This window comes from Gopherus flavomarginatus, chromosome 14 (genome assembly GCF_025201925.1).
Source record: "Gopherus flavomarginatus isolate rGopFla2 chromosome 14, rGopFla2.mat.asm, whole genome shotgun sequence".
In the NCBI taxonomy this organism is placed as follows: Eukaryota; Metazoa; Chordata; order Testudines; family Testudinidae; genus Gopherus; species Gopherus flavomarginatus.
In genome coordinates, this window is record NC_066630.1 from 25,685,977 (window position 1) to 25,712,993 (window position 27,017).

Here is a 27,017-nt window from a genome sequence, read left to right on the forward strand (position 1 = left end):
GCCCCAAATGCAGTTTTAATACTACCAGGGAAAAGTTAGAATGTGAAGTCTAACTTGTAATTGTCATGTGTTGTTCCTGTTTTTTCCCCTACATTGTTGCTAATATGTTCGTAGGTTACTCTTGGAGCTTTTGGCCACGAAGAAGAAGTTATTTCTAATCCCTTATCTCCAGGAGTGATTAAGAACATCATCTACAACAAGTGTAATTTACAAGATGAGAGGGAAGCTGTAATTCAACAAGAACTTGTCATTCATATTGGCTGGATCATCTCAAACTCACCTGAACTATTTAGTGGCATGTTAAAAATACGAGTTGGGTCAGTAACATGTCTTTTGTTTCTGATTTTTTTTTTTTTAATTTGTATTATGGTAGTAATGAGATGCCCCAGCTAAAATCAGGGCCCTGGTGTGTTAGTGATTTATTTAAGCAAATACACTGAAGCTTTTATTTATTTATTATATTTTGCACTAAGTCTTAGTTTATTTTGCACTTAGTTTAACATAACATGTATTCTGCTATAGTAATATTTCCAGCTAAATTAGAATGACTAGTTCAGGTAAATATCACATACACATTCTTATTCAGAGAATATTCTTGTCTTTCCAACCTAAACTTCCGATCATTCAGCAGAATGTAGTTCTGCTGTAGTAGCTCTATTAAAACATTTTTATCACTCAAGTTGTAGTAAGATTCACGTTACTCTGCCAAGCTGTATACAGTGTGCAGTATTAGGAGTATTACTTTTATGCAGTGTTACATGGTAGAGTCACTTCATTTAAACCTAAACGAAGTTTTAAAGTGCAGGCTGTTTCCATGATGCTATCTTTTCTTTCTCAAGTAGTTTCTGCGTGATTGCCAATTTACCTTTTTCAGATTTAATTTATTTTATTTCTGTTGGATAACATCCTCATCTTGTGAATTATTAATTTTGTCCTGAAGCTTCTTAGATTTCATGTGAACTATTTTTTTAATTTATTCTAAAAATAGGTCCCTTGCTATTTTATTTCTGCTGTTCTATATTCACCGTATACTTTGGATGAGAAATATTACTTGTTTTATTTAAATGCTATGTCAGTAAAGATAAAAATTTAATTCTAATATCCTGTAAAATTATACTTATGTACAGTAGAGGAGCATCATCATGAAGAAAAATCTTAGTGGAAAGCTTCAACTTTCTTAGTTCTTCAAGTGATTGCACATGTACATTCCACTCTGAATGTTGGTGCATCCAGCACATGACTGTTGGAAACCGTTTGTCTCAGTGGTACGTGTTGTGCGACTTGAGCTTATTCTGCTGCCACATGCCACTGCGTGAAGGTATTAAGGGCAGAGCCGCCCCTAAACCTGCTCAGTTCTTTCTTCCCACCTGAAATGGTCATTGGAACTTTCTTTTATACCAGAACAGTTTTAAATTAATCACTGCTTCACTTGGGTGCCATATAGGAGGTTCCATGTGGTCTCTTTTGGGAAAAAGGTTATATAGATGTAGATATCAGAGAGAGAGTGTGTGTGTGTGTGTGTGTGTGTGTGTGTGTGTGTGTGTGTGTGTGTGTGTGTGTGTGTGTGTGTGTGTGTGTGTGTTATAGTTGTGTTAAAAAAAAAGATTTGTTTTTCACGTTCTTTTTTTTTTTTTTTTTCCTATTCCTGGTATCGAGGTAAACGTCAGTCACCAGGTTTCAAGTCATGTGCTTCTTGCTCCAGGCCTCTGCCAGTGAGCAACCTGCACAATAGCTCCCTGAAGTGCTTGGAGAAAGCACACATGAAGGACTGGTGCTAGATTTGCAGGGAGTTCAAGCCTAGCATGAAGAAGGAAAGGGAGGCTAAGCTGAAACTCCTGCTAATGGAGGCAGCTCTCAGGCTACTGTCAGAGCCGTCCTAGTCTTACTCAGTGTCATATGCTGCAGCTTAAGTGAGAAACACACCTGCAGATATTGCAAATCCCAGCACTGTTCTCCCTTGCCTGTACCAAGAAAGAAATACAAATCTTCCAGAGAGGAAACAGTCAAGGAAAAGTTTCCACTCTCTAAGTCTGGGAAGAGGTCGAGAAGGAGTCAAGTAGAGTGCATCTGAAACCTAAGCACTCTTCCTCCAAATTGGTGCCACAGTCAGCTCCAGCTCTGCAAGGGGCACAGTTGAGCCAAGTTCTAGAAGTGGTACTGTCAACTTCTTCGGCACCGCAACAAGAGACTATCTCAGTGACAACTACCCTGGAGTTATTTGCAGTGGCAGGAAACTTGCTCTGCCTCTTGGTTCAAGTGTCTCCTTCCCTATAGGAGTCCAGTCCCTCAGCATTGCTGCCACTTCTGCCAGTGATTCAACCTCTGGTACCACAGTTGCCTGTGTGCTTCACACACAGGCAGACCCTTGGTACTGTCCAAAGGAAAGCCGGCTATGATGGAGTCACTCCATCTGTCACCAAGTTCTTGGCACCAGTTCCCAGCACTAACTGGATCAGCCCGACCATGGTCAGAAAAAGGGGAATTCTGATAGTCAGACTTGGTGGTGGGATCTTACATATCACAATCCCAAAGCAGGACCTGCCAGTCTCTGCACAGATCCTCTTTTCCTGCCTATTACTGTGACCCTTCAATGAGAACTTCCATGGGAATGTGGCCAGGACAGTGGGGTCCTGATCCATATCAGTGGCCATTTTGGAACCCTTGAGGTTTCCCACCAGCTTCCAGATCACATGTACTCTGTTCTCTCATCTAGAAGGGCTGAGTATATGCACTCAGCAGCTCCGTCCCCAGAGTCCAGCACCAAGCCCGGTATTGAGGATCAAGAGGAGGTTCCAGCACCAGAGCAGTAGTCAGGAGTAGAAGTTCTACCCCCTCCATTCTTTGTTTCCTCTTCATCCTCTCCAGACCAGGCAGTTTCGTCCAGAACAACTTCATTTCCTTCTGATGACTTTAATGTTTATCAGGAGGAGTTGTTATAGAGAGTGGCTGCAGACTTGGGTATATTAGTTGAAGAGTTCAGGGAGTCTTCACTTTGCCTGGTTGACACTTTATCATTGGTGGGTCCCTCCAAGGTAGCTCTGCTAATTAATGAGGCCGTACTAGAGCTGATAAGGGCCTTATGGCAGACTTCATCATGCTCTTTGCCTCCGAAGTTTGAGTGCCTTTATACTCATCCACATTTGGACTCATTAGTCATCGCAGCAGCTAACAAGAGAAAATGACATGGGCAACAAGCTTCCACCCCCCAATCAAAAGATGCTAAGAGGCTAGACTTATTTGACAGGAGATTTTCCGCTGCATGTTGCTAATGAACAGGCCCTGTTGGGATGATAGAATTTTAGTTTGTGGGGTTCCATGGAAAAGTTCAAGGAGCTGCTCCTGGAGAATCCAAGTGAGGAGTTCTCTTTCCTGGTCAATGAGGGAAGACTGGTCATAAGAACTTCACTTCAGGCAAGGCTGAATGCAGCAGACTCAGCAGCTAGAACCATGGCCCATAGAGGCCATGAGTAGCGCATCCTGACTGCAGTCTTCTGATCTTTCCTATGAAGTCCTGAGTACTATCCAGGACTTGCCATTCTCTGTTCTCGGACAAGATGGACAGCAAGCTCCATGGACTTAGTCTGTACACAGCTGCCTCTGTCAGGAAGCACTATTGGCCACAGTAGACACACCAATATTCCACTCTTCTTCCGTGGCAAGACCTATCAAAAAAAAATGGTTCAGGAGTTATAAGCATAGGCCTCTCCCTCCAGCTACTTTGGCTCCAGCTCCAGGCCCCTCAGGGCACCCACAGAGCAGGCAGTTTGACTGTGAGGTCTCCATCTCTGAACCTCCCTTACCTTTGCAAAACCACATATCCCACTTCCACTGTGCTTGGTCCCAAATTATTTTGGACCAGTGGGTCTTGAGCTCTGTGGAAGTGGGATATACTCTTCAGTTTGCTTCTACCCCTTCCTCTCCGTCCCTCTTCCAGAGACCACTTTCACAAGAAACTCCTTATGCAGGAAATTAATCACTCTTTCACTTGGGAGCCATATAGGAGGTTCCATGTGGTCTCAGAGGGAAACAGTTTTATTCCCAATATTTCCTAATCACAGTGTGAGTGAAGGAGGGGCAAGGGGTGTCTCAGACCAATTTTAGACCTGCATTTTCTCAACAAGTTCTTAAAAAGGATAACGTTCCATATGGTCACTCTAGCTTCTATTATCTCTTTCTTGGATCTCAAGGACTGGTATGCTGCCCTCGACTTAAAGGATGCCTATTTTCATGTGGCAATCAATCAAGTTCACAGGAAGTACCTCCAATTTCTGGTAAGTTGAAATCATTACCATTTCACTCTACTACCTTTCAGTCTGTCAGCAGCTCCCGGGGTCTTTACATAAGTCATGGTAGTATTAGCTGCATTCCTCTGAAGACTGGGAGTGCAGCGTTACCCCCTACTTAGACAACTGGCTTGACAATGGCTAGTCCAAACGAGAAGTGCAGAACAGTGTTGCCTAGATTCAGTCAACATTTTAATGCTCTAAGACTGTTAAACAACAAAGAGAAAATTTTCTTCTCCCTGGTACAGAGGATAGTGTTTATAGGGGATGTAATGGCCTCATCTCAAGCCAGGGCCTTTCTTCCACACTCAAGGGTTCCAGGCAATTCAATCAATTGTTACGGATTTGTTATGGATTTAGACTCGGCTGGTCACTATTGCATAAAACTATTTGAGGCTTCTGAGTGACATGGCGTCTTGTACCTATGGGTTCAACATGCCAGACTGCAACTCAGAATTCTGCGAGCTGGCTGTCATCAGTCTATTCACCAAGCTGCCATCATTTACTCTCAGCAGTCAGTGCCCTCCCTTGTCCTAATCTCCCTAGATTGGTGGACAGATCCAGCCAATGTATGTGTAGATATTTCCTTTGCCCACCCACAGCCAACTCTCATGCTAGTGACAGATGGTTTGGCTCTGGGCTGGGAAGCCCATTTGGGTTCTCTACAAACACTGCATGTATGGTCCTCAGAGGACTTCGCTTTACACAGGAGTATCACATAACTGAAAGCTGTCCGACTGCCATGTCAAGCATTTCTATTGCAGATCAGGGAAAGCAGCTTGTTAGTCCTTACAGACAACATGGCAGCAATGTTTTACTTCAACAGGGCTGCTCTTCTCCACTCTGGCAAGAAGCAACTCTACTCTGGGAGATCTATATTGCCAACTCAATGGCTCTACAAGTATCTTACCTTCAGGGTGTACAGAATAACTTTGCAGATCAACTGAGTGGATCATTTACAAGTCATCATGAATGGTCTCTTCACTCAGAAACAGCCAGGTACATCTTCCAGCTGTGGAGGTTTCTCCAAGTGGACCTATTTGACAAAGTCCAACAGAATGTGTCAGCAATTCTGCTTCCTACAGGGTCACAGCACAAGTTCCATAACAGATTCTTTTTACTGACATGATCATACAGGCTCCTTTATGTTTTTCTGCCAGTCCCACTCATTCAGGGGGTATTGCTAAAGATAAGACAGGACCAGGCCAGAGTCATAACTATAGCTGCAGCATGAGTCCATCAGCACTGGTTCTCCACTCTTCTGGTGCTTTCAGTAAAGCCTACAATTTCACTTCCACTAGATTCGGCCCTAATCTCCCAGAATCGTGGTTGTCTATTCCACCTGAGCCTATAATCCCTTTGCTTAATTGCATGGATGGTCCATGGCTAGACAATAGAGAGCAGGCTTGCTCAAAAGACATTCAAGAGGTCCTGCTAAATAGTAGAAAGCCTTCTGCAACAGCTCCGTACTTTGCTAAATGGAGAAATGTCTCCATCTGGTCTCAATATTATGGGGTATCACCAACCAGTTCTTCAGTTCAACATATTCTGGACTACTTATTATATCTGAAACAGGTTTGGCAGTTAACTCCATCAAAGTACATCTGGCTGCTATTTCGGCGTCCATCCTCAAGTGGACATTTTTTCTGTTTTCTCCAATAACATGTCCATGTAGTGCCAAGATTCTGTCAAGACTTATGGGTCCCCATTTGAACCATTGGCTATCTGATTGCTGCTGCATCTGTCAGTGAAAGTGACATTGTTGGTGGCCATTACTTTGGCCAGAAGAGTAGGAGAGTTGGGAACATTAATGTTGGGTCCTCTATATACAATGTTTTTAAAGGACAAGGTTTACTTGCATGCTCATCTGAACTTCATCCGAAAGGTTCTTTCCAACCAACACATCACCAGTCACATCCGACCAACGAGGAAGAGGTTTTTTTCATACCCTGGACGTCAGAAGACTCTTGGCATTTTACCTGGAGAGAACCAGTCACTTTCAGAAAACCTCCAACAGGCACAATAAGAGGTCAATCAATCTCTACCCAGATAATCTTTTTGGATTACATTCTGCATAATCATGTGCTATGACTTGGCTAATGTCACTCTGCCTGACACAGTCACAGCTTGTTCATCGAGGTCAAAATCAGTCTCAGTGGCTTTTCTGGCACAAGTTCCAATTGCAGACATTTGTAGAGCAGCAACCTGGTCCTCAGTCCAGATGTTTGCCTCCCACTATGCTGCAGATGAAGATTCCAGATACGATGCTAGAGTGTGATGAGTCATTCTCCAATCTTTATTGAAGTAAACTCTGATCCTGCCCCCTGTCTTACAGCTTATGAATCAGAGTAGAATGCAGGTATACAATCATACAAAGAAGCAAAACTAACCTGTTCTGTAACTGTTGTTCTTCAAGATGTGTTGCACATGTCTATTCCATAACCCATCTTCCTACCCCTCTTCATCAGAATTACAGCAACAAGGAACTGATGGGGGCTAGGGACAGGTCTGCCATTTATACTATCACGCAGTGGTTCATGGCAGCAGGGGTACCTCAAGCAGTGCAACAAGTACTGCTGAGGGAAAAGGTTTCCAATGGCACTGCACTGGACGAACTGACACCAAGTGTGGAATGAACATCTACATCTCGAAGAACAGTTACAGAACAGGTTAGTAACTTTTTTCTAAAATGTATTTTAGAATTGTGTTGCATTATTTTTTCACTCAAGGAGTAAACATTTATGCCCGTCGTCCTATACTATGTGTTTTTTCTTTGCATGCTTTCAATGCATCTTGATGGAATATGCACTCTGCTTTTCAGATATACGTTTAATCAATAAAAAAATTACAGTAAAAGGTGTTTTATCTGGCATGTTGGAGGAATGGGGGGTGCCGATTATTGAAAAATGCTAGTTAACTAAGAGGGAGGGAGTTTGGATGTGGGGATAGGAGTTGGGGTGCAGGATGGGGAGCGGGGTGCTGACTCTGGGAGGGAGTTTGGGTATGGGAGGAGGCTTGGGGCATGAGAGGAGGTGTGGGGTGCTGGATTAGGGATGTGCTCACCTCAGGTGGCTTCCTGCAAGTAGTGACCTGTCCTGGCTGCTCCTAGGCGGAGGTGCAGTAGGTGGCTCTGCAGTTGGTGCAGGGCCAGCAGGGACAGTGTGAACTATAAACCGGACTTTCAAGGAAGATCAGAAATGCTGGGTTTTAGAGCTTTCCGGTTGGTGAAGTGCCGGATAAAACAGCTTTTACTGTATTTTGAACCCGTTTAGGATGTAACACTTTTCACAGTATTTATCAACACAGTAATATCCTCAGTAAACACACAGGAGTCAGAATATAGGTTGCTCTGTTGCAATGTAACCTACTATGGACATTTCAGATGCTTTGTGCCATTACAGATTTTTTAGCAATATTATATGGCACAAATGTACTCATAATATTGAGCGAAGTCATATTTATGCCTGTATATTGGAGACACTGTTCAAGAGTAATTTTCTATGCAAAAATATTTTATAATTCTGCCAAGGTTAGTAAAGATAACATCATGTATTCCTTTTAGCTGTAAAGAGTTTTTGTGTGTGTGTGTGTGTGTGTGTGTGTGTGTGTGTGTGTGTGTGTGTGTGTGTGTGTGTGTGTGTGTGTGAAAATGTAAGTTGAAATGAGCTGCTGCTGTTAAAATTTGTTCCTGCTTCTTTTCAGACAAAACAAGACAGACACACACACAAAAGGACTCCAAAAAAAAAATACAAAATATAGAAAATGCTACTTATGTCTCTGCTGCTGACTCTCACTTGCAACCTATGTGCTGAAGAAACATGGACCCAATACATTGTCTTGTGTGCCACTTTGAGACTTGGCAAACTTGTACTAGCATTGGGCTGGTTAGGGCCCTACAGCACTGTTGCAAAATATACAATTGTATTTTCTAGAGAAGTCAAAAAGACAAAGTGACAGGAAAGAGAAGAAATAAAGTAGGGAAAGGAAAATGGCATATAAAGGAAGGGATGATATCAGGAACCCAAGTCTCATATTCCAGATGGTGTTCAGGACTGCTGGCTCCAGAAGAGAAGTGGTTATGTCATCTGGGTTGCTTTGTTTGGCTCAGTCTGGTCAGGTCATCTCTCAGGATCAGGACAAGGGAGGCTCTCAAGGGTGTCATGGTAAATCATGTGGTCCCAGGAGATAGTGGGACTGGAAGCCATGATAGTAAAGCTCACTCCTTTTAGTTTACCCTGTCTACCATTTTAACACCTGCCCTCCCGAAGTCTCTTTCAAGGGCCCTAAAAAGAGGGTGTTGAGTCTGCCACTGCTTTAATAAGAACAGTGACGAGAAGACTCAAGGGCAACCTTATGCTTCCTTGGTGTATAAACCCTAGCTCCCAGAAGGAGATAGTACAAGCCTAACCCCTATTGGGGTAAAAGCAACTGTCCGTGTACCATAATAGCCAGCAGAGATTGTCTGAGCCTTTGAGGGGCAGAGGTCCCAGGGGAGGAGACCCTCTGCCCCTGCCTCCATTGCACACCCATCTTCCATCTACCTCATGAACATAGGTTTGACAGTGTAGTCTCCAGCCGTGCAGAACCAGTAAATCCTATTTTCCCTCCAGTCCCATTGTGAACTGTTTAATTTTGTTTGTTTTGGAATGGGACTGCCTCAAACCAGTAGGTGTTGGAGATTGTGCACAAGGGGTACTCCAGTGTAAATCCATTCCTACAGTTCACCCCCTCTCCTTTCCCTGTTGGGGACCCCCTCAAGATATTATTCAGGAAACAAGTAGACTTCCTCCTGCAACTTGGAGCAGTGGAATATGTGCCATTGAAATTCCAGGGCTGGTGGTTTTAATCCCGTTACTTCCTGGCCCTAAAGAAGAAAGGGGGATGGTGCTCCATGCTATATCTTCGACAACTCAGCAAATTCATTTCTCGATTAAAGTTCAGGATGATGATGTTGGTGTCCATAATTCCAACTCTGGGTCCTCAAGATAGGATGCATTCTTTCGTATTGTAATTAACTTGGCCCACAGGAAATACCACCGATTTCTTGTGGGAATCTCATTACCAGTACAGAGTTCTTCCCTTTAGCCTATCCACAGCCCAGAAGGTCATCACCAATTGTCTAGCAATTGTGGCTGCACATCTGAAAAGGCAAGGAATTCAAATCTGCCCGTACGTGAACTGGCTGGTCTGAGGTTGGTCATCTCAGCAAGTGAACGACTCAATTTGAGTAATCCTCATTCTCTTCACTGCACTGAGCCTCAGAGCAAAATCCATTCTTACCCCTACTCAGAGCATAGAGTTCATAGTGGCAGTATCTGCTGCATGTCAGATTTCTCACCATTCTAAATCTCATCAACCAGGTTCAGTCTCATCCAAGAATATTGGCCCAAGCCTGCCTGAAACTGTACCTATGTGATGCATTTTAACAGACTTCACCTTGCTCTATGCAAAAGTTGCAAAGATCAGTGAATCTACGTAGCAGACACTATATACATGCTACATTGGTCAAAATTTCACAGGAAGTCCTCTCCTAGTTAGACTGGTGGAAGGACTCACCACACACCTGCAGTGGAGTGTCATCCTCCTCCTTTCTCTCCAGTATGACAAGGGTGATAGACACATCCATAATAGAATGGGGAGCTCATCTGGGCCACCTTTGAATCCAGGGCCTCTGGTCCCTCCACGTGGTGATCCTTCCTATATACATCCTGGAGTTGAGAGCTATTCAACTGGCATGCACAGCTTTCCTCCCAGCACTTCTGAGTTGTCACAGCACAGGTGCTCACAAACACCACAGGAATGCCCTATATCAACAAGCAGGGAAGAGCTCACTTGTTGCTGCTGTACCATGACCTAATCCACCTTTAGGGGAATGGTACCTCAGACACCACATCATGCCAGTGGCTCTACATCTTCCCCAGAATACCCTATTGGACCATCACGGTCATTAATACTGAAACAACTATGAATGGTCACACAGGAACTCCATTTTTGTGCAGATGGGAGTACTCAAGCTTAGACCTGTTTGCATCTGACCAGAAAAACAAATGATGAAGTTTCTTCTCCAGAACAGGAGCCAGTCTTGGTTTTCTGTCAGACATCTTTCTGATTCCATGATCACTGGGATGCATGTATTCCTACCCACCAATTCCTTTGATACCAGGAATCCTTGGGAAGATCAGACAAGATGCAGACCTGACAAAGACTGTCAAAATGGGTCTTAGATTATATTAAGACATGCTACATTATGGCCCACTTAGACCTATCTGGACCATTTAGGACCTAATCCACCAGAGCTCAGGCCACCTCATTGCAAGGTGTCCTTATTTTGGATTTGCAAAGCAACTACCTGGAGTTCAGTTCACACCTTCACTCAGTATTATTGCTTGGTATAAAGCTCTAGATACGATGCCCACTTTAGTACAGCTGTCCTGCACTCACTGCTTCAGTAGACTCTGAGTACCCACTTCCATGATGAGTTATTGCTTGTGAATCACCCAAAGTGGAAGATATGTAGACAGTCACTCAGAGAAGAAAGAATGGTTGGTTACCGTACAATAACTGTGGTTCTTTGAGATGTTTTTCCATGTGTGTTCTACAACCCAGCCTCCTTCCATACTACAATGGAGTTCCTAGCAATCTAGATCCTCTTTTAGCAAAGGAACTGGAGAACAGTTGCAGATACCCTGCCCTCTACAACCTCAGCCACAGGGTGTGCAGGGCACAGGTACGGCCCTAATGGACACTGCTACTGAAAAGGTTATGATTTTGTGTGCACGGAGCACATGCATACCAGAAGCGGAATACATGCCAACAACACATCTTGAAGACCACATTTATTGTAGGGTAGATAACTGTTCTTTAGCAGACATGCCAGAAGGACTGTAACTGCAAGTATACGTGTAATTTGCAAGGTACCCATGGGCAGTAGCAGTGTTTTCAAGTCAACTTGTCTTTAGTCATACTAAAATATTTGTTTTATTAACCATTCATATTTGGTAGAGTCGCTCATAAGTGCAACAGGTTTTTTTTTCCATTGTAAAACATACTTTCTGCAGTGTCTGCTTATTCACATGACTCTCCCCAGAATCATCTTTAAACCAATCTCAGTGTGTCAGTGTTCCTCCCTGTTCCAAGGTTTCATCGTTTAGATTCAATTTTATTTTCTATTATCACCCACTTCAATAAGTAAAATTAAATTTCTCACAGAAATAGTATTCCAGTCTGATAATGATTTGATTTGGTGTCTCATTATTGATTTGTAGTCTGGCTTTCATGTTGAAAAAGATGAAGTTCCTGAAAGACCCATTACTGTAAAGATCTCCAATCACCTGTTTTCTACCCAAGCTCTGTCACTCAGGTTTTAGTAGGAGATACTTCTAAAGGTTTATTTGATAAAACATTTTTCATCTCCACGTTTTATACTGTCAAAACACCTCACATAAGCAATTATGAACAGAAAATACCTTGTCAGTGAATGAACTCCTATTGATGCCTAAACTGCATCTTTGTATCAGTTAACCGATTCCAAAGGTAATTCTGTATTTTACTAACAGGACAATGACATTGCTTTGTCCAGGCAAAGAAAATAAATGTAATTTGATGCTCTGAACCCATAATCCACTAAAAGTAATTTCTACAGGTTTGCTTCTGACTTTTGATATGAGAGTTGGGATAATGATCGCTATCTACATGGCTAAATCTACCTTACCTATCCATTAATCGTCAAATCATATGGCTGTCTGAATCATTATTATCCAAGTGCAGTACACAAACCTTCAAATTACCATGTTTTCATTGATAATACATCTCTTGTAGAACACTGCTCCCTTTCATGTGGGTGACACCTGTTTCTGTCTTTCACCACACACTGAGAAATTGGGCATATCTCTCTCATTAACTCAAAATATCAAACCCTTCGTTGCATGGTGATTTTTAAAGATAAGCTTCAAATCTTTATTCAAAAACTTTGTTGATGATTTAGGATGTTGAACAGACATGTATTTGTTAGTCATTTAAAAGTCAATATATTTTTTATAGTTGAAAATCACTTATCCTGCCATACGTCCTGACTTTGAGTCCCTTACCGCACTTGATGACATAACTAGCAAAAAAGGGAAGCAGGAAAATGTTCCTGGCTCTGACTTAAGTCTTACTGACATCTATGGTTTCAGGGTGCTACTCAGGACTTGGCAGGAAAGTGAAGGAGGAATGACTTTATATTCTGAACAAAATATCTGAAAGTGCACTTGTATTATTAAAGTCAGCGTTTCCCATAAGATGAGGCATGCCCAAAGGACTACCCTCGGTGTGGAGGCATGAACATATCTCTCAATTGTTTTAAAAAGTCTCTCTAGTTATGTTTGCAGAGAGAACTTTCTGAACATGAAATGAATGGAACTGATGCAATGCAGTGACATCTGCATGAGTTTGTAGAGTCTGAAACAATAGCTTTGAGGCTTGTATTGTCATTGGAATGGGCTTTAACTTAGGTGCCAGTGATGAAATTTTAAATGTCAACATTAACTATATCATGGTTCATCAAAGCATGTAAGAAAAAAGATGATGTATCCTATTTTGAAGATCTATCTACATCAGCATTTCCCAAACGTGGGGCAGGGGGATGAGGGGCAATAAGAACTATTTGTGGGTAGTGGGCAAGGAAGATGTATACACTAGGACGTCTCGACTTTCAGCAAGGGGTGGAGTTGCAGGGTTGGGGCGTGTAATGGTTTCATTTTCTTAAAGTGGCGTCTCAGCATTCAAAAGTTTCATAAACAGTGATTCAGTCTACATGCATACACAGGAACTGTGTGAATAATTTAGAGTTTTAAATGGAGACTACAAAGCTTTTCAATTTGCACTGTGAAATCACTGTTAAAACAGGCAAACATGAGTTTATTTGTCTTGAGTTTATTTGAATTAATAACTTGTAATTTTGACTACTTTGGGGGGTGGGAGGGCTGGCTTGAGACTGCAAGTTTTTTTTCCTTGTTTTCTCTTTTTTTAAAGTCCAGTATATCCATCTGCTAATCATTTGTTGAAGGTGGTAACACACGGCTCATGTACTATGATCCATCTTTGCCCAATGTATGAGTAGGCATTATGTACAGATTCTCAGTCTTGTTCTGCTGCTTTTGCATGATTCTAAGAGTGTAAAGCTGTCTTTCAGGCCCAGCACAAAGCTTATGACTGGTGTGGGGAATGGGCCTGGTCAGGATGCCCTGCCCATTTATAGTCACAAGTTAGCAAGCGATCCCTTGGGAATAACTGTCAGATGGTAGAGTGTACAGCAGCTTATTGCTGGCACAGAACCAGCCAGAGAATTGGGAAATTATAAGCAGTTTCCTTCCCAATTCCCTGCTACAATATATGGAAACTCTGAGAGAACTAAACAATATTTCTCTTTGAATTATTATTAGCATTCCTCCTAAATAAAACAATACAAAGACATACACAAATGGAGCATCAGAGCTACATATCAAAAGGTGGTTACCATTAAAAGTATGTCTTGTTGCTTCACGTTCGATTATTGGCTCAAATAAACAACATAATCTCAGCCTGACTGAATTTATAAGAATACGAAAAATCAGACTTAATTGTTAGGTTATAAATCTTGTATCTGTCTTTTATGTTTTTAGTACCTATAACTTAAATTTCTCTGTAATGAAATCTTGCACCTAGTAGGAAAAAAAAACCTTTTTTTTGTATTTATTTTTTTGAGAGACATTCCACTAAAGTGCTAAATCTTGGATACTTGTTTTATATATTGTCCTGTTTATGTACGTAGGTATGGATATCAGAACTGGTTTGAAGGAGGTTGCTCTTTTGTTACTTTATCTGTAAGGCCTGTATATTGTATTCTGAAGGGCATTGCTCAAGTTTTTAACCTTTCATAAAAAACACTTTTAAATTAAAATGGCATATGTATGACACAGGAATGTCAGGCATTTCATTTGTGCCGACCCAAACATAGCTTCAAAGTTTCAATGTAGTCTTGACATTAAGTTTCCTATAGAGAAAGAAAAAGTGTTAGTCATCCAAATTTAATAAAATCTGAGTACCACATTATATAATGATTTTTTAAAAAATAAGTTAATTTCAAAAAGGCTTTAACAATAAACAGTGATGTATCAAAATACATCGTGATGCTCTACTGATGGTGTAAAAGTGCCATTTTACTAATTAGTGACATACTTGAATACAGGCTTTTATTTTTTGTTCAGTCTGTAAAACTGAAGTCAGATGACTCAGTCCATATGCATTCCAGTGAGCAGATAATTTCATTCTAAATGATGCTGTCTTGTAATGGAAACAGGCCAGTTTTTATAAGTAGTTTCAATATTCCATTAAACAATCCAAATATAATTTGCTTTTAACATTTTATGCTTTTTATGACAGTTCTTCTAAAAGAGAGACAAGCTGGGCAAGGCAACATCTTTTACTGGATCAACTTCTGCTAGTGAGAGAGAGACATGCTTTCTCGAGCTTACGCAGAGGTCTTGCCCAGACCTGAGGAAGAGCTCAGTGTAAGCTTGTCTGTCTCACCAGCAGAAGTTGGTCCAGTAAAAGATATTACCTCAACCATCTTGTCTCTCTAATCTGCTGAGACCAACAATGCATACAAGTTCTTCTAAAAGGCAGCTAATATTGATAGAAATGATTGTGTGGTAAAACTGTCACTTTTTTCAGCTATACCCATAAATACAGTACATTTTAAACACCAACTCTTCCATTTTCCCTTTTTCGAGACTATGAATACCAACCTTCCCTTTTTTTATGGAGGAGGAAAATATTCAAAATAATAGGGATAACAGGCACACCTTAAATAGTGTGTTCAGTACCAAATATCATGTGCTACCCTGTTTTTCCTTTATATAAATAGATATGAGTAATCATAGTTGAAACCAGTGGGACCACCTGTGTGATTAACTGCTGATCAGTGAGAGTCAGGAGATTATAATCTGGTTATATCTGAACAAAGTGGGCTAGTTCTGAGTTTCCAGATACAACTTTTTAATCTCTTGTGAATTTGTTCTCCTTTACCACTGTTATTCCTACATTGCCTGTTGATTTATTTTTATTCTCCCTGTTCTGCACCATTTCTTGATTCCTAATCAGGCTCTACTCTGCAAAGCAATGTAGAATATATGTCCAGGTGTAGGAGTCTTGCTGGCATCACAGAAATACTAGATACTCTTACCTGTGAAATTACGAAGTTTTAAGACTTGTGAATGTGTTTATATAAATATATTGGGTACCGTTTTGAGGATATGTTGTATTCTCAACAAAGTAATATGCATGAAAGTTTAATACAATGGTGAAAAGTGAATCTCTAAGAAATACTTTCTATAAATAGACTTGTGAATTTCATCCTCTCTTCATTCCTTCACTATGGTAACTGAACAGAGACTCTAAGCCCTACAGCCACTTTTATTGAGTATAATGTTATGGGATGCCCACCCTAGAGGGCCAGACCTAGTCAAATTTCTTTTAACTTCTGACAGCAAATACCCTTGTGTTCTGAAGGAGCTATACTTTGTAAGAAAACAGGGTAGCTGAGTAATCCTGCTTCCCAAATTGACCTAGCAATACAGTCTCTTTTCATATTCATTATTCAGTTAAAGACTGTAGGACTTAATTGCTTCTCTAAGATGTAAAAGAAACCATTTTCCATCTCCTTTCTAATGGTTTGCAAGTTCTGCGTCCCTAAGACTGAATGTTGAACAGAAAAATATTATTGATTCCATAATTATTTTAATTAAATCACAACAGCAAATAATTTTAAATATAATTGACTTTTTTAATATCAGCGGACAGATAATGATTTTTTTCGGTGAAGGTCAGTGATATAAGTGGAAATTCAAGGGGCAAACATATCTTCCATGTAAATGGCACATATACATCAATATTATTTTACAACCCATCTCCTAAAACTGTTTATACAGTACTACTTTCAGTTTGCATCAGACTTGTAAAATGCACTGTGGGAAAATGAACAAACTCCATCACAAAATTGGTATAATAGCATCTTGTTGATCAAGTTATTGATGCATCTCCTGGCAGCCCAAGTTACATATAAAGGATCTTTCTGAGTTCTGTAGGGGTATTGCATCAGACCGTTTTGTTTTAGGAAATTGCACTTTTCTTGTCTTCTAGTAAAAAGCATACATTCTGTAATCCAGAACCGTATATAAACATATATAGTAATACTCAAAAGGAGCCACATGATTTTTTTTCTCCAGCTGCTGTCTACATAGAGGAGAACTATGTTATTAAAAAGTTCTGTTTCATACATTTTAAAGGGTATGTGTATATGTAATGTCCTATAAATAAATATTTTCCTTCTTATATTTCAGATGGATTATCCATGCTATGAAGTATGAACTAAAAATCCGTGCCGGGGATATGCCACCCAGGGATTTATACCAGCTGTCACCTAGTGAAGTGAAGCAGCTTCTGTTGGATATTCTTCAGCCGCAGCAGCAAGGGAGGTAATGAAATTTGAGTTTGTATCTCATGCTGCTATTCATAATAGATCAATTGCATAATCTTTGTGTTTCTGAAATAATTTGTATGCATCTTAAATCACAAGTGTCTGCAATTAATTATGTTTGTCATACATTATGTATAATGCTGTGAGTTTGTCACAGAGGTCATGGAATTCAGGGATTCCATGACTTTCTGGGACCTCCGTGACTTCTGCAGCGGGCAGTGCGGCTGGCCCAGGGGCCACGTGAGCAGCTCGGGCAGCTCCTGGGCCAGCCGCACCAGCTGCTGCTGGGGCAGTCTTGGACCACCACCCCCCATTCTCCAGGAGCAGCAGCAGGAGTTTGGATGTGTTTGGGAGGGGGTGAGGGCTCTGGGAGGCACTTACCTTGGGGGGCTCCCCAGAAGCGGCAACATATATCTCCATCAGCTCCTAGCTCTGTGCACTGCCTCTGCCCAAAGGCACTGCTCCACATCTCTCATTGGTTGCGGTTCCCACCCAATGGGAGCTGCAGAGCTGGCACTTGGGGTGGGGGCAGCACGTGAAGCTAGGAGCTGAGGGAGGGACATGTTGCCGCTTCCAGGGAGCCGGGTAGGGAGCCTGCCAGCCCTTCCAAGCACCAGCAGTGGTCCAGGGCCACACACCATTGCCCGCCATCCCCCCCCTCATCCCTCTCAACACCAGCAGGGGTCCTGGGCTGCTCCCCCCCAGCACAAATCTGTTCCCAAGGTTCAGTCAGGGATATATCGTACAAGTCAGGGACACATCCATGTCTTTTACTAAAAATACCTGTGACTAAAACATAGCCTTCATTATGCATATAGAGGTAGTGAAGACACACATTGATTTGTTTTGTTCTTTAAGCTGTCTGTGATTTTTCTGATTTTCTTGTACATGTCTAAAAACCTGCTCTACTGCCCCATAATCCTTGTCTGAAACTTTACAATAAAGTAATATTTAATACTGTAGACATCTGATATGTAGGATTTTCCTAACCTAGCCTGACACTAAAAACCAAACAACATCCCAAGACTAGTTACTTAAGGAGTTTTCACCAGTCAAAGCAGGGTTTATCTGCTGCTCGTTGACCACCTCCTTCTGAGCTGTAATTATTCCTTGTTTAAATCCCGTCTCCTCAGCATCCTCAAGCCCAGCCACATTGTCTGACATGTACGATCTCCTTCAAGGCTGTAGCCTGGTTTTTATTAGCAGCCAGAGAGAGCATTTTTAATTGGTGCATCCAGGGGCGGCTCTAGCTTTTTTGCCGCCCCAAGCACAGCAGGCAGGCTGCCTTTGGCGGTGCGCCTGCAGGAGGTCCCCAGTCCTGCAGATTCGGCGGCTTTCCTGTGGGAGGTCCGCTGGTCCCGTGGCTTCGGCGTACCCGCCACCGAATCACTGCCAAATCTGCGGGACCAGTGGACCTCCTGCAAGCAAGCCACCAAAGGCAGCCTGACTGCCATCCTTACAGCGACTGGCAGGGTGCCCCCCACGGCTTGCTGCCCCAGGCATGCACTTGGAGCGCTGGTGCCTGGAGCCGCCGCTGGGTGCATCACAAATGAGCAGGATAGAGGCTGAGGGCATTATCTCCATGCTGATCACAAATTGATGTGGGAGACTGAGGTCAGAAATTTCCGCTTACAGTTTAATTTTTTGCAGTAAGACTTGCTTACATGGCTCATAATTTCTATAGTCCTTCCGGGCTATATGGGTGACAGTCTTCCCTGTCAATAAAGGAGATAAATACCATACATTCAATTCACAGCTCACCTCCAAAGCATATAAAATACATCCATGTCATTTCCATACCTGTAGCAAGGTAACCCTTTTAAATCTATGCTGCCTCCTAAGGCTGGTGTTCAGTGTCTGTCCTCACTTACCAAATTGATATATACTGACTGTGCAGTAGTGCCAGGTCCAATTCATATCTTCTCTCTCACATCCTGCTCATAGTGGTTCTGTTTCTACTCATGCTGGCACTGCACCAGCTCCAGTTTATTTTCTTCCAGATGCAGTTTTTCCTTCTCTAGACTCTGCTGATTCAGGGAACTCTTGATGGCATCTGGTTGTTTCTTCAGTCACCATGTACATCATCCTCTATACCTCCCTCTGGGATCCCAGTCCTGCTGGTCAATTCTGGCCTTTGTCTCCCTTGGCCTCTGCTGGACTGCCAGTGAACTGAGTGTTCTCCTCAAGTCCTCATCCAGTTCTGAGCCACAATTCCTTTTCTGGTCATCTGTGTACAGCAGGCCAACCAGCTGTGTCTTTTTCAGCTCTTTAGAATTTAGCTTTCTTTTGCTGCACAACTCTTCTAGCTCATCTTTCCTGAGCAATTCACAATTCATTTTTTGTTTCTCGTCTCCCCCCACTTCCCCCTAAAATATAGGACAATTTTTCTCTTGGTTTTTCCTCTACAATACTTGTTCTTAGTGCTGCTGTTACTTACTGGAGATTCACTATTGGCATGATCCCACACACACCGCCACCAATATGTCACAGAATTAGCCATATCTGTGCCCCCCTGAGTGCACCCCCTCAGGTACCAGGCCTGATCTCTTGCCAGAGTTTCACAGTTCTGCCACTCTTATAGCCCGGGGCCTGGTCTAGTATCCTGTGTATCTACCATTCTTATCCTGCATGTTCTCTCTTTGGGAGTCTGTGATGAGTGGTGTATACGATGATCGAGAAGGTTGTCTGTGTCACTGTGTACAGTGATTCAGACAGCCTTCCAAAAACAAAAGTATTATTTATTTTAGCAGTAGTTAAAAAGAACTTAAAACAACAAACAGTCTGCATGCATACCTGTCATACCATTCCCTGATGGTAACCTCGGCAGACCTGACTTCTTCAGACATCCCAGCAAAGTGTTGTGTGTTATTCTGGTTCCCCCAAACAGCTACCATGCTTCCCTTGAAAGAAGGACTCTTTTAATCCTACTCACAGTCCCTTTGTTCTTCTTTGTTCATGGGCCTTTTCCTGCCCTGGTCCAATCCAGTTTTGTAGGTTGGCTGGAGAGGAGGCAAATATCATCACAACGAATAATACATAATCCATCTACCTAGTCCAACTGGCCAAGCCAGAGCAATCCACTGGCCAAGCCAGAGTAATCCACCAGCCAAGCTGTAATGGACTCAGTTTGTCTCTTTCTGACCCCTTTGACAGTCCCATGTGAGAGCAGGCAGCCTCTGCCAGAAGCCCATTCTTTATCCCCTGACAGTCATCACTCTGTCTTTTGTCTTCAGACAGGGATGTGCTGAGTTCACCACCCCACCTACCCAAACCATTGATCATTCAGTCACAGGAGCTTCCATTGTGCTTCTAGAACCTCTGTTGATCTGGGTCAGTTTCAGCCAGTTCCTTAGTGACTCATTCATTGTAGCCCAGACAGCAAGGCGACACCCCACCTGATGTCACCTGTGCTGCCCCAACAGCAGACTTAACTCTTTCTCCCTCCTCCCCCACTGGGGAGTACTTCAAAGTATAGAGAGGAACTGAAGCACACAGGATTCATAAAAATATTGCAGAAAATTTCCCATTTTGTCACACTAACCATATTTTCTTAGCAGGCCTATCTGTATTTGGCACCTGCCAGAATCTCCCTTTTGGGAGTATGACAGACCTAACCATCTGGCACTCTTAACTCAGAGCTGAGGCATTTTAACAGTTCAAAAAGTCCTTTGTTCCTAACTTCCGCCTGAAGCTCCAGCATGGCTGGAGGAAGACTTCACAGGGCTTGTTCCCTTAAATTCTCGTGACTAGGATTATCTCTAAAGCCATTGCCTGCCTTCCTGCAGATACATATAACTACCAAGAATTAAATAAACTCTTAGATCCCAGATAGCTAACAGCATCATAGTAATCTAATAAACAGATTAGTAATTAGATTAGTAATCTAATAAACAGTATATGTAATATTCATAATAATAATAGAGATATCTCTTTCATTCTTCACAGAGAGTAAAGGTAACCGAAACTGGTGGTTATTCTGTTACTCTGTTCAAACACTCAAAATGTTATAAGGTGGGAGTGTATCTTAAATGAGGAGTTTAAGGTCATAATAAATTTTCTAACAGCCTAATGGGACCAGCTCATTCAATTATATAAAACTATTCAGCACAGCACTAATTAAAATGTAGGTTACCTACACAAATTGGCATGGTAAATAATTCATAATATTTAGTTTTCTGACTTCTCTGCCACCAGTGTCTGGCACATGCATACAGGTTAGACGTTGTGCTCTCCTAAATAAGACTTGTTAATTTTTAATAAAACAGCTGTATCTTTGAGCTGAGAGATGAAGTATGAAATGAGGCATCTGGTCCACAATTCCTTTTTTTTTTTCTGCACTCTTTTTTAGTAATATTAAAATAACTGAGGAAAACAGCCCTTACCCTAAGAACTTAGTTTGGTTTCTCAGGAAAGTTTTTTCAGTTCAGCACAGAGAGCTTGTACAAACTCCTGCTGCATGGGAAAAGATTTTCTCCTTCAAGGAGAAGACCTCTGAGGACTATACAGCTGCTAGGAAAGATTTTTTTTTCAGTTAAATAAAGGTATTATAAACTAACTATGAAATATTGCTACCATAGACTGTAGTTTTGTAGACTGAATTTACTCATTACAACCATTACCATTATTACCAGTTCTCACAGTTTTGTTTCTAGTCTTGCAATATTTGTCGTTCTTAAAGCCCCAGCTCTGGGAGTCATGTTTCTTTGTAAGAATCTCACCTTTCTTTTTAAAAAATGTAAGTTTGTAGTCCTTTATAATTGCAAAGAAAAGTTTGAAGATATGATCCACTAAACGCTCAAAAACTGGATGACAAATAAACAAAATCCAACATTTATTGTCCTTTAAAATCTCACCATTAAGCTGATCTTATAATTTTCGGGGATCTGACTCATGATTTTTCAATGCTCGTGGTTGGCAATACTGTACTACATTAGTCTACTAAACCCTTTTTATTAAATTAACAGTAGAATCAACTTCATAAATGAAGGTTTCTTAATTTCTTTAAAATTACAAATGCTGTAAAGCACTGAACATTTGGGATGAAGCACCAACAAAATTTCAGTTTACCAGCTTCAATTTTTTTTTTATTTTATTGGTATAAAAATGTGTCTTCAACTTAGTACATTTTTTGCACTCTTATTTGGAATTGCAGGATTTAATATGAAAGCTGTACTAGCACTGTAAATTGTATTACATACAGTAGAGGGGATAATAAAGGAAATATGTATACTGTAGTAATTCTAGCATGGATCATGGTTTCTTCTTTATGCAATGTGTAAACATTTTGGTGCCATACACATGTGCCTGACAAATTATATCTCAGGTAAATTAAATGGCAAATTTGCTTTCCCTAAACATATATATGTTTTCTTACGTATTATAGATGTTCTGTCAAATTCTTCCCTAGTACCTGGTAACTCCATTGACTTTGGTGTCGTTACAGCAGAGTTTAATTTGGCCTATGTCCTGTCCTGTCCTGTGTTCTAGGTTAAATCAATTTAGGTGTTAAATTTTTTAGACCAGTTAATAAGTTAATAATAACTTATAATAATAATAATAAGACACCATCCCACATTTAAGCATAACACACACCAGCTTCTAAATCATCTTGCTTTTGTTCTTTTTAGGTTCTATTTTTATTTCCATATGAAATATTTATCAGGAAATGCAACACATACTGTGTGTGCATCATTGATGGATATTTACTGTTATTGCTTACCCTAATGGCTTAATTAAGTCACAAAGAAAGCTTTGTTTTGAATCTGAAACAGATTGGTTTTTCAAGCCCTTCAGTCATTTTGTTTTGTCCACAGATGTTGGCTTAACAGACGTCAAATAGATGGTTCTCTGAATCGAACTCCCCATGGCTTCTATGACAGGGTGTGGCAAATCTTGGAGAGAACCCCCAATGGTGTAATAGTAGCAGAAAAATATTTACCACAGGTAAAAAGAAAATCTTCAGAGAGTTACACATTGGTTTTTAAACTACTGAATGCATTGCCATTGTATTTTTCTTCTCTTTTCATGGAATATGTGCTACAGATAACAAAGGATTCCAGGTGTAAAATAACATATTGGACATATGGTGCTGGAAGAAGCTTTGAGTTTACTATTTGCTTGTAACTGCAGTGAAAATATTTTAATATTCTGAAGAGGAAAAAAATCTCAGACAAGACTCCTAACAGAATGCTGTTATCATTGACTAGAAATTTGCTTCTCCTTTGATCCAACGGAACCCAGATTGTTAATGTTGGATAAATAATCCACAACAAATAATCCGACCAGTTCTATTAGAAATTTTTATTGAAATCAAATGGTTAAAATACATGCAGCATTTTATTATTTGTATTATGTCTTTTTCAGCAGCCAACACTATCTGATATGACTATGTATGAGATGAATTTTTCCCTTCTGGTTGAAGACATGTTGCAAAATATTGACCAGCCTGAATACAGACAAATTATTGTAGAGGTCAGTACCATATGATTAAGAGAAGTTTTATATACATGACTAGGTAACAATTTTGAGAGAGAGTAACTGAACCCCATAGAGAATTGAATTAACAAGAGTGGTTTAAAATCACAGATAAGCACTTACAGATCCAAACTACTATGGCAGTTTGTAGGATGCTGTCTCCATAGATTTTTGTGTTTTATATTAAGCAGGTTCACATTAATGTATTTGGATAACGCATTTCAGGATGTTGGGGTCCCCACACTGCACCAAACAAAGCAAACAGTAGCCATAGAGTTAATAATACTGGGCCAGGGGAGCAGCAGACTTTCAAATAAAATGATAATTCCAAAATAGCACTGTATGCCTCCCCCAGCTTAAGCCACGGGATCCTTTCTTCAAAGCTCAACTGTTCTAAACACCAGTTCCACCTGCCAGATGACAACTCCTCCCTCCCCTCTCTCTTGGGCAATCCAAAGAGCCACACTTGCCCCAATGAATCAACAGTATTTAACCAGTAGCTCCCTCCAGTGTTACAACACCTGCTAACAAAGTGAGGCAATAGAGTCCTGCCATCCTGTTAGGTACCTTTCCCCCTAGAGCCAGGCCCTGGGCATGCTGTCTGAACAAACCAGGGGGCAGTTTTCCCTTCAGTAGCTGCCTAGTATTTCTTGCCTGCGACTATGAATCTGTCCTTGGATATTCCCTGGCACTTAGGAGTTCAAAACTATTTTGATCATGCTCAACAACTACTGATACAACATCTCAACCTGCAGCTGAAAGATATGGCCTGGAGCAGTGGGTCTCAAACTTTTTTACTGGTGACCCCTTTCACATCGCAAGCCTTTGAGTGCGACCTCCCCCCCCCCCAATAAGTTAAACATACTGTTTAATATATTTAACACCATTATAAATGCTGAAGGCAAGCAGGGTTTGGGGTGGAGGTTGATAGCTCATGACCCCCTATGTAATGACCTTGCCAACCCCCTGAGGGGTCCTGACCCCCAGTTTGAGAAACCTTGGCCTAGAGTCCCCAAGGACACAAGTGATCAATATACAATCCACCACCAATTGCTAGTCACACTCTTAAGGCCTGCAGGTCAGTCAGGCAAGTCAGTTATTCCCATTTTAAAACTGTTCCAGCTGCAAGGAATTCAGTATCCTTGGACTTAAATTTGTTGTTTGTTGCTTATATAGATTCCATTGGTAGTACATCTAGATTTTAGTTGTTTAATGTGTCTCATATTTACAAATGCTTGCCCTTGCCTACAGCTAAGCCTTTGTCTATTCCCTAGTGTTGGTTATTTCCTCAGATTACTGTAATGATCTTTTGGCTGTTCTACCTACTTCATCAATTTCAAACTTATATTTTATATAAAATTCTGCTGTTTCAATATATACAAATTCAAATATTACCTGTTTACATTGCCTTAATGAAGATATTTCTTCAGGAATCGCTATATGGCTTGTATCAAGCATGAGCTTGTGTTTACAACGTCATCTTTTACATAACCTGATCTTAAACTGGCCTAAAATTCAAGGGTTTTTTGTTTGTTTGTTTCCTATTCTAGTTGTTAATGGTTGTATCTGTTATTTTGGAAAGAAACCCTGAGTTAGAGTTTCAGGATAAAGTGGATTTGGACAAACTGGTGAAAGAAGCATTTAATTATTTCCAGAAAGATGAGACCAGGCTAAAGGGAGTTGAAAAACAAGTGAGTAAAATATTCACTTCGTGTAAAATTTACCGTTCTTCTCAATCAAAGGCAAAATTGGGTAACAAATTGTAAATGTGTGAGGTTGAAAATAAAACAGACATACAGAACTCCCAAATGGAATCCATGAAATTTAATTCTATTTAAGTACTATGTAATATGACAGGTTTATGGATGGATCTTGTAGTGCCTGTAAAAGTGTCTTCATAGCAACAGAGACAGCCATCGTAAATCTCTTTGAACTCAAAGTCCTTGAGGGCTAGACAACCAGCCCACAAAGGTGCTTGAAATAAAGTGTGTCCTACCTCACTGAATGTTAGAATGATTGTTCAGGAAAAAGTTAGTGTGTTAAAATGAAATGTTTCCTCTTTGATAGAGGAGCAAGAAGGTAAGCGGTGGTGGTATCTAAATAGATGCAGGATATGATATTTAAAACCAGCCTGAAGTTAGGATCCTAAATCCATTCTGAGGCACCTAAATAAGTGCCCAGATATTCAGAAGTGCTGAGTACCCAGAAACTTCAGCTGACCTCAACAAGAACATTTTGGTGGTAACACAAACTCAGTTTTGCATCTAAAGTGTTTACCCATTGATTACTGATTCTAGAGGAGGTGGCCATAACCTACTGAGCTGTTTCTTCTTCAGTAGTTTAGGAAACAGCACTGGTTTCTAATTAACCACCGGTCACTAAATAGTTCTAAAGAAAATATTCCAAAATGATATAAAAGTCTTCCTTCTGCAATGGCCTCCGTATGTTCCCACTTACAGAATTTGATGCCTCTAGTGGTGAACTACACAATTGTATACCAAAGGTCTATCTACTGGAGAAGGGCAGTAGCGTGCTTATGCTAGGATGACATGATTGGCTCCATCTACACAAGGAAGAGTACCTCTGACCATCTCAATTCCTTCACTACCGCTGCAGAGAGCTAAACTGAACTACCTCTCATGCACATGAGTTAATTAGCTTATCTTCTTATAGTTAGTTCTTGGTTAGTTCCTTATAGTACAGTTAATTAGTTGTTGCGACTGCTTGCCTCAGAGACTGGGTCAGCTGACTCAGGCTCACAAGGCTATAAAATTACAGTGTGGACATTCTGACTGACTGGAGCCCAAACCCAGAAGTCTACACAGCAATAAAACAGCCTTACAGTCAGATCCCTACAAGCCCGAGTCAGCTGGCATGGGCCAGTCGTGGGTGTCTAGTTGCTGTACAGACATACCCTAAGTTATCAAGCAAGAGTCATACCCTGCTTTCTTATACAAAGTGACTATTGCACATTGGGAGTGGATCAAGAGGTGGGTGGGGAAGCAGCAAGTTAAGAGAAATAGAAATGACTGGCTGTAAGAATGAAGGTAAAATTAGGCAAACTGCCTGTTAACCCAAGAAATCCAAACTACATGTTAAACTGTATGTTTCCCTTGTAAACCAAATATACCATGAGTATTCTCACTCCAGATTAAAAGTTGCACATTTGATTGCCTTATGAATCAGATCAATATCCTTCTATACGTGAATGTCTCTTATCAGTTTGCTTGGACTTCCAAAGGAGTTAAAATCTAAAATATGGTTACTTGAGGTCTCACTAGAGAATACAAACTACAGTTATTTATGTTAAAGAATAAAAGGGGAAATACAGTCTTTGAAATGAAATCTATCAACTTGTTATTTACTGGATACCGATGGAAGCAACAGAGAAACTGGAAAAGCTGAAATCTGAGCATTTACCAGGCACACGTCCAATAGAAATCAGAGGATGGCCCCATCCATCAAGCCCTAAAACTAAGGTATATAAAGCTGAAGTCACTATGTGCTCAAGAAAGTTGACTGAACCCATCAAGTAGCTGCAGAATCTTGAGTCCAACTGACACTTGGACCAGCTGTGTGGAAAGGACTCTTCCTCCATCTCAGGGTTAAGAAGGATAACAAGTGTTTAGATTTCATTTCAAAGTTTATATTTACCCTTTTATTCTTTAACATAAATAACTGTAGTCTGCACTCTCTAGTGAGACCTCATGTAACCATATTTTAGATTTTAACTCCTTTGGAAGTCCAAACAAACTGGCATATGA

The 27,017-nt window shown here is 41.0% G+C and overlaps 1 protein-coding gene across 6 annotated transcripts in view; it reads left to right on the forward strand.

The window, feature by feature from the left end:
* PHKB (phosphorylase kinase regulatory subunit beta) overlaps positions 1-27,017 on the forward strand; it is a 207,471-nt gene that overhangs the window by 175,538 nt on the left and 4,916 nt on the right. For 5 of the 6 annotated variants that reach the window (XM_050923042.1, XM_050923039.1, XM_050923040.1 and 2 more), the window contains 5 exons: positions 115-317; positions 16,643-16,777; positions 22,593-22,722; positions 23,143-23,250; positions 24,804-24,944. In XM_050923042.1, the coding sequence (XP_050778999.1) occupies positions 115-317; positions 16,643-16,777; positions 22,593-22,722; positions 23,143-23,250; positions 24,804-24,944 (717 nt within the window). The remainder of the gene's footprint in view (positions 1-114; positions 318-16,642; positions 16,778-22,592; positions 22,723-23,142; positions 23,251-24,803; positions 24,945-27,017) is intronic. The other variant, XM_050923041.1, reaches the window with a different exon arrangement.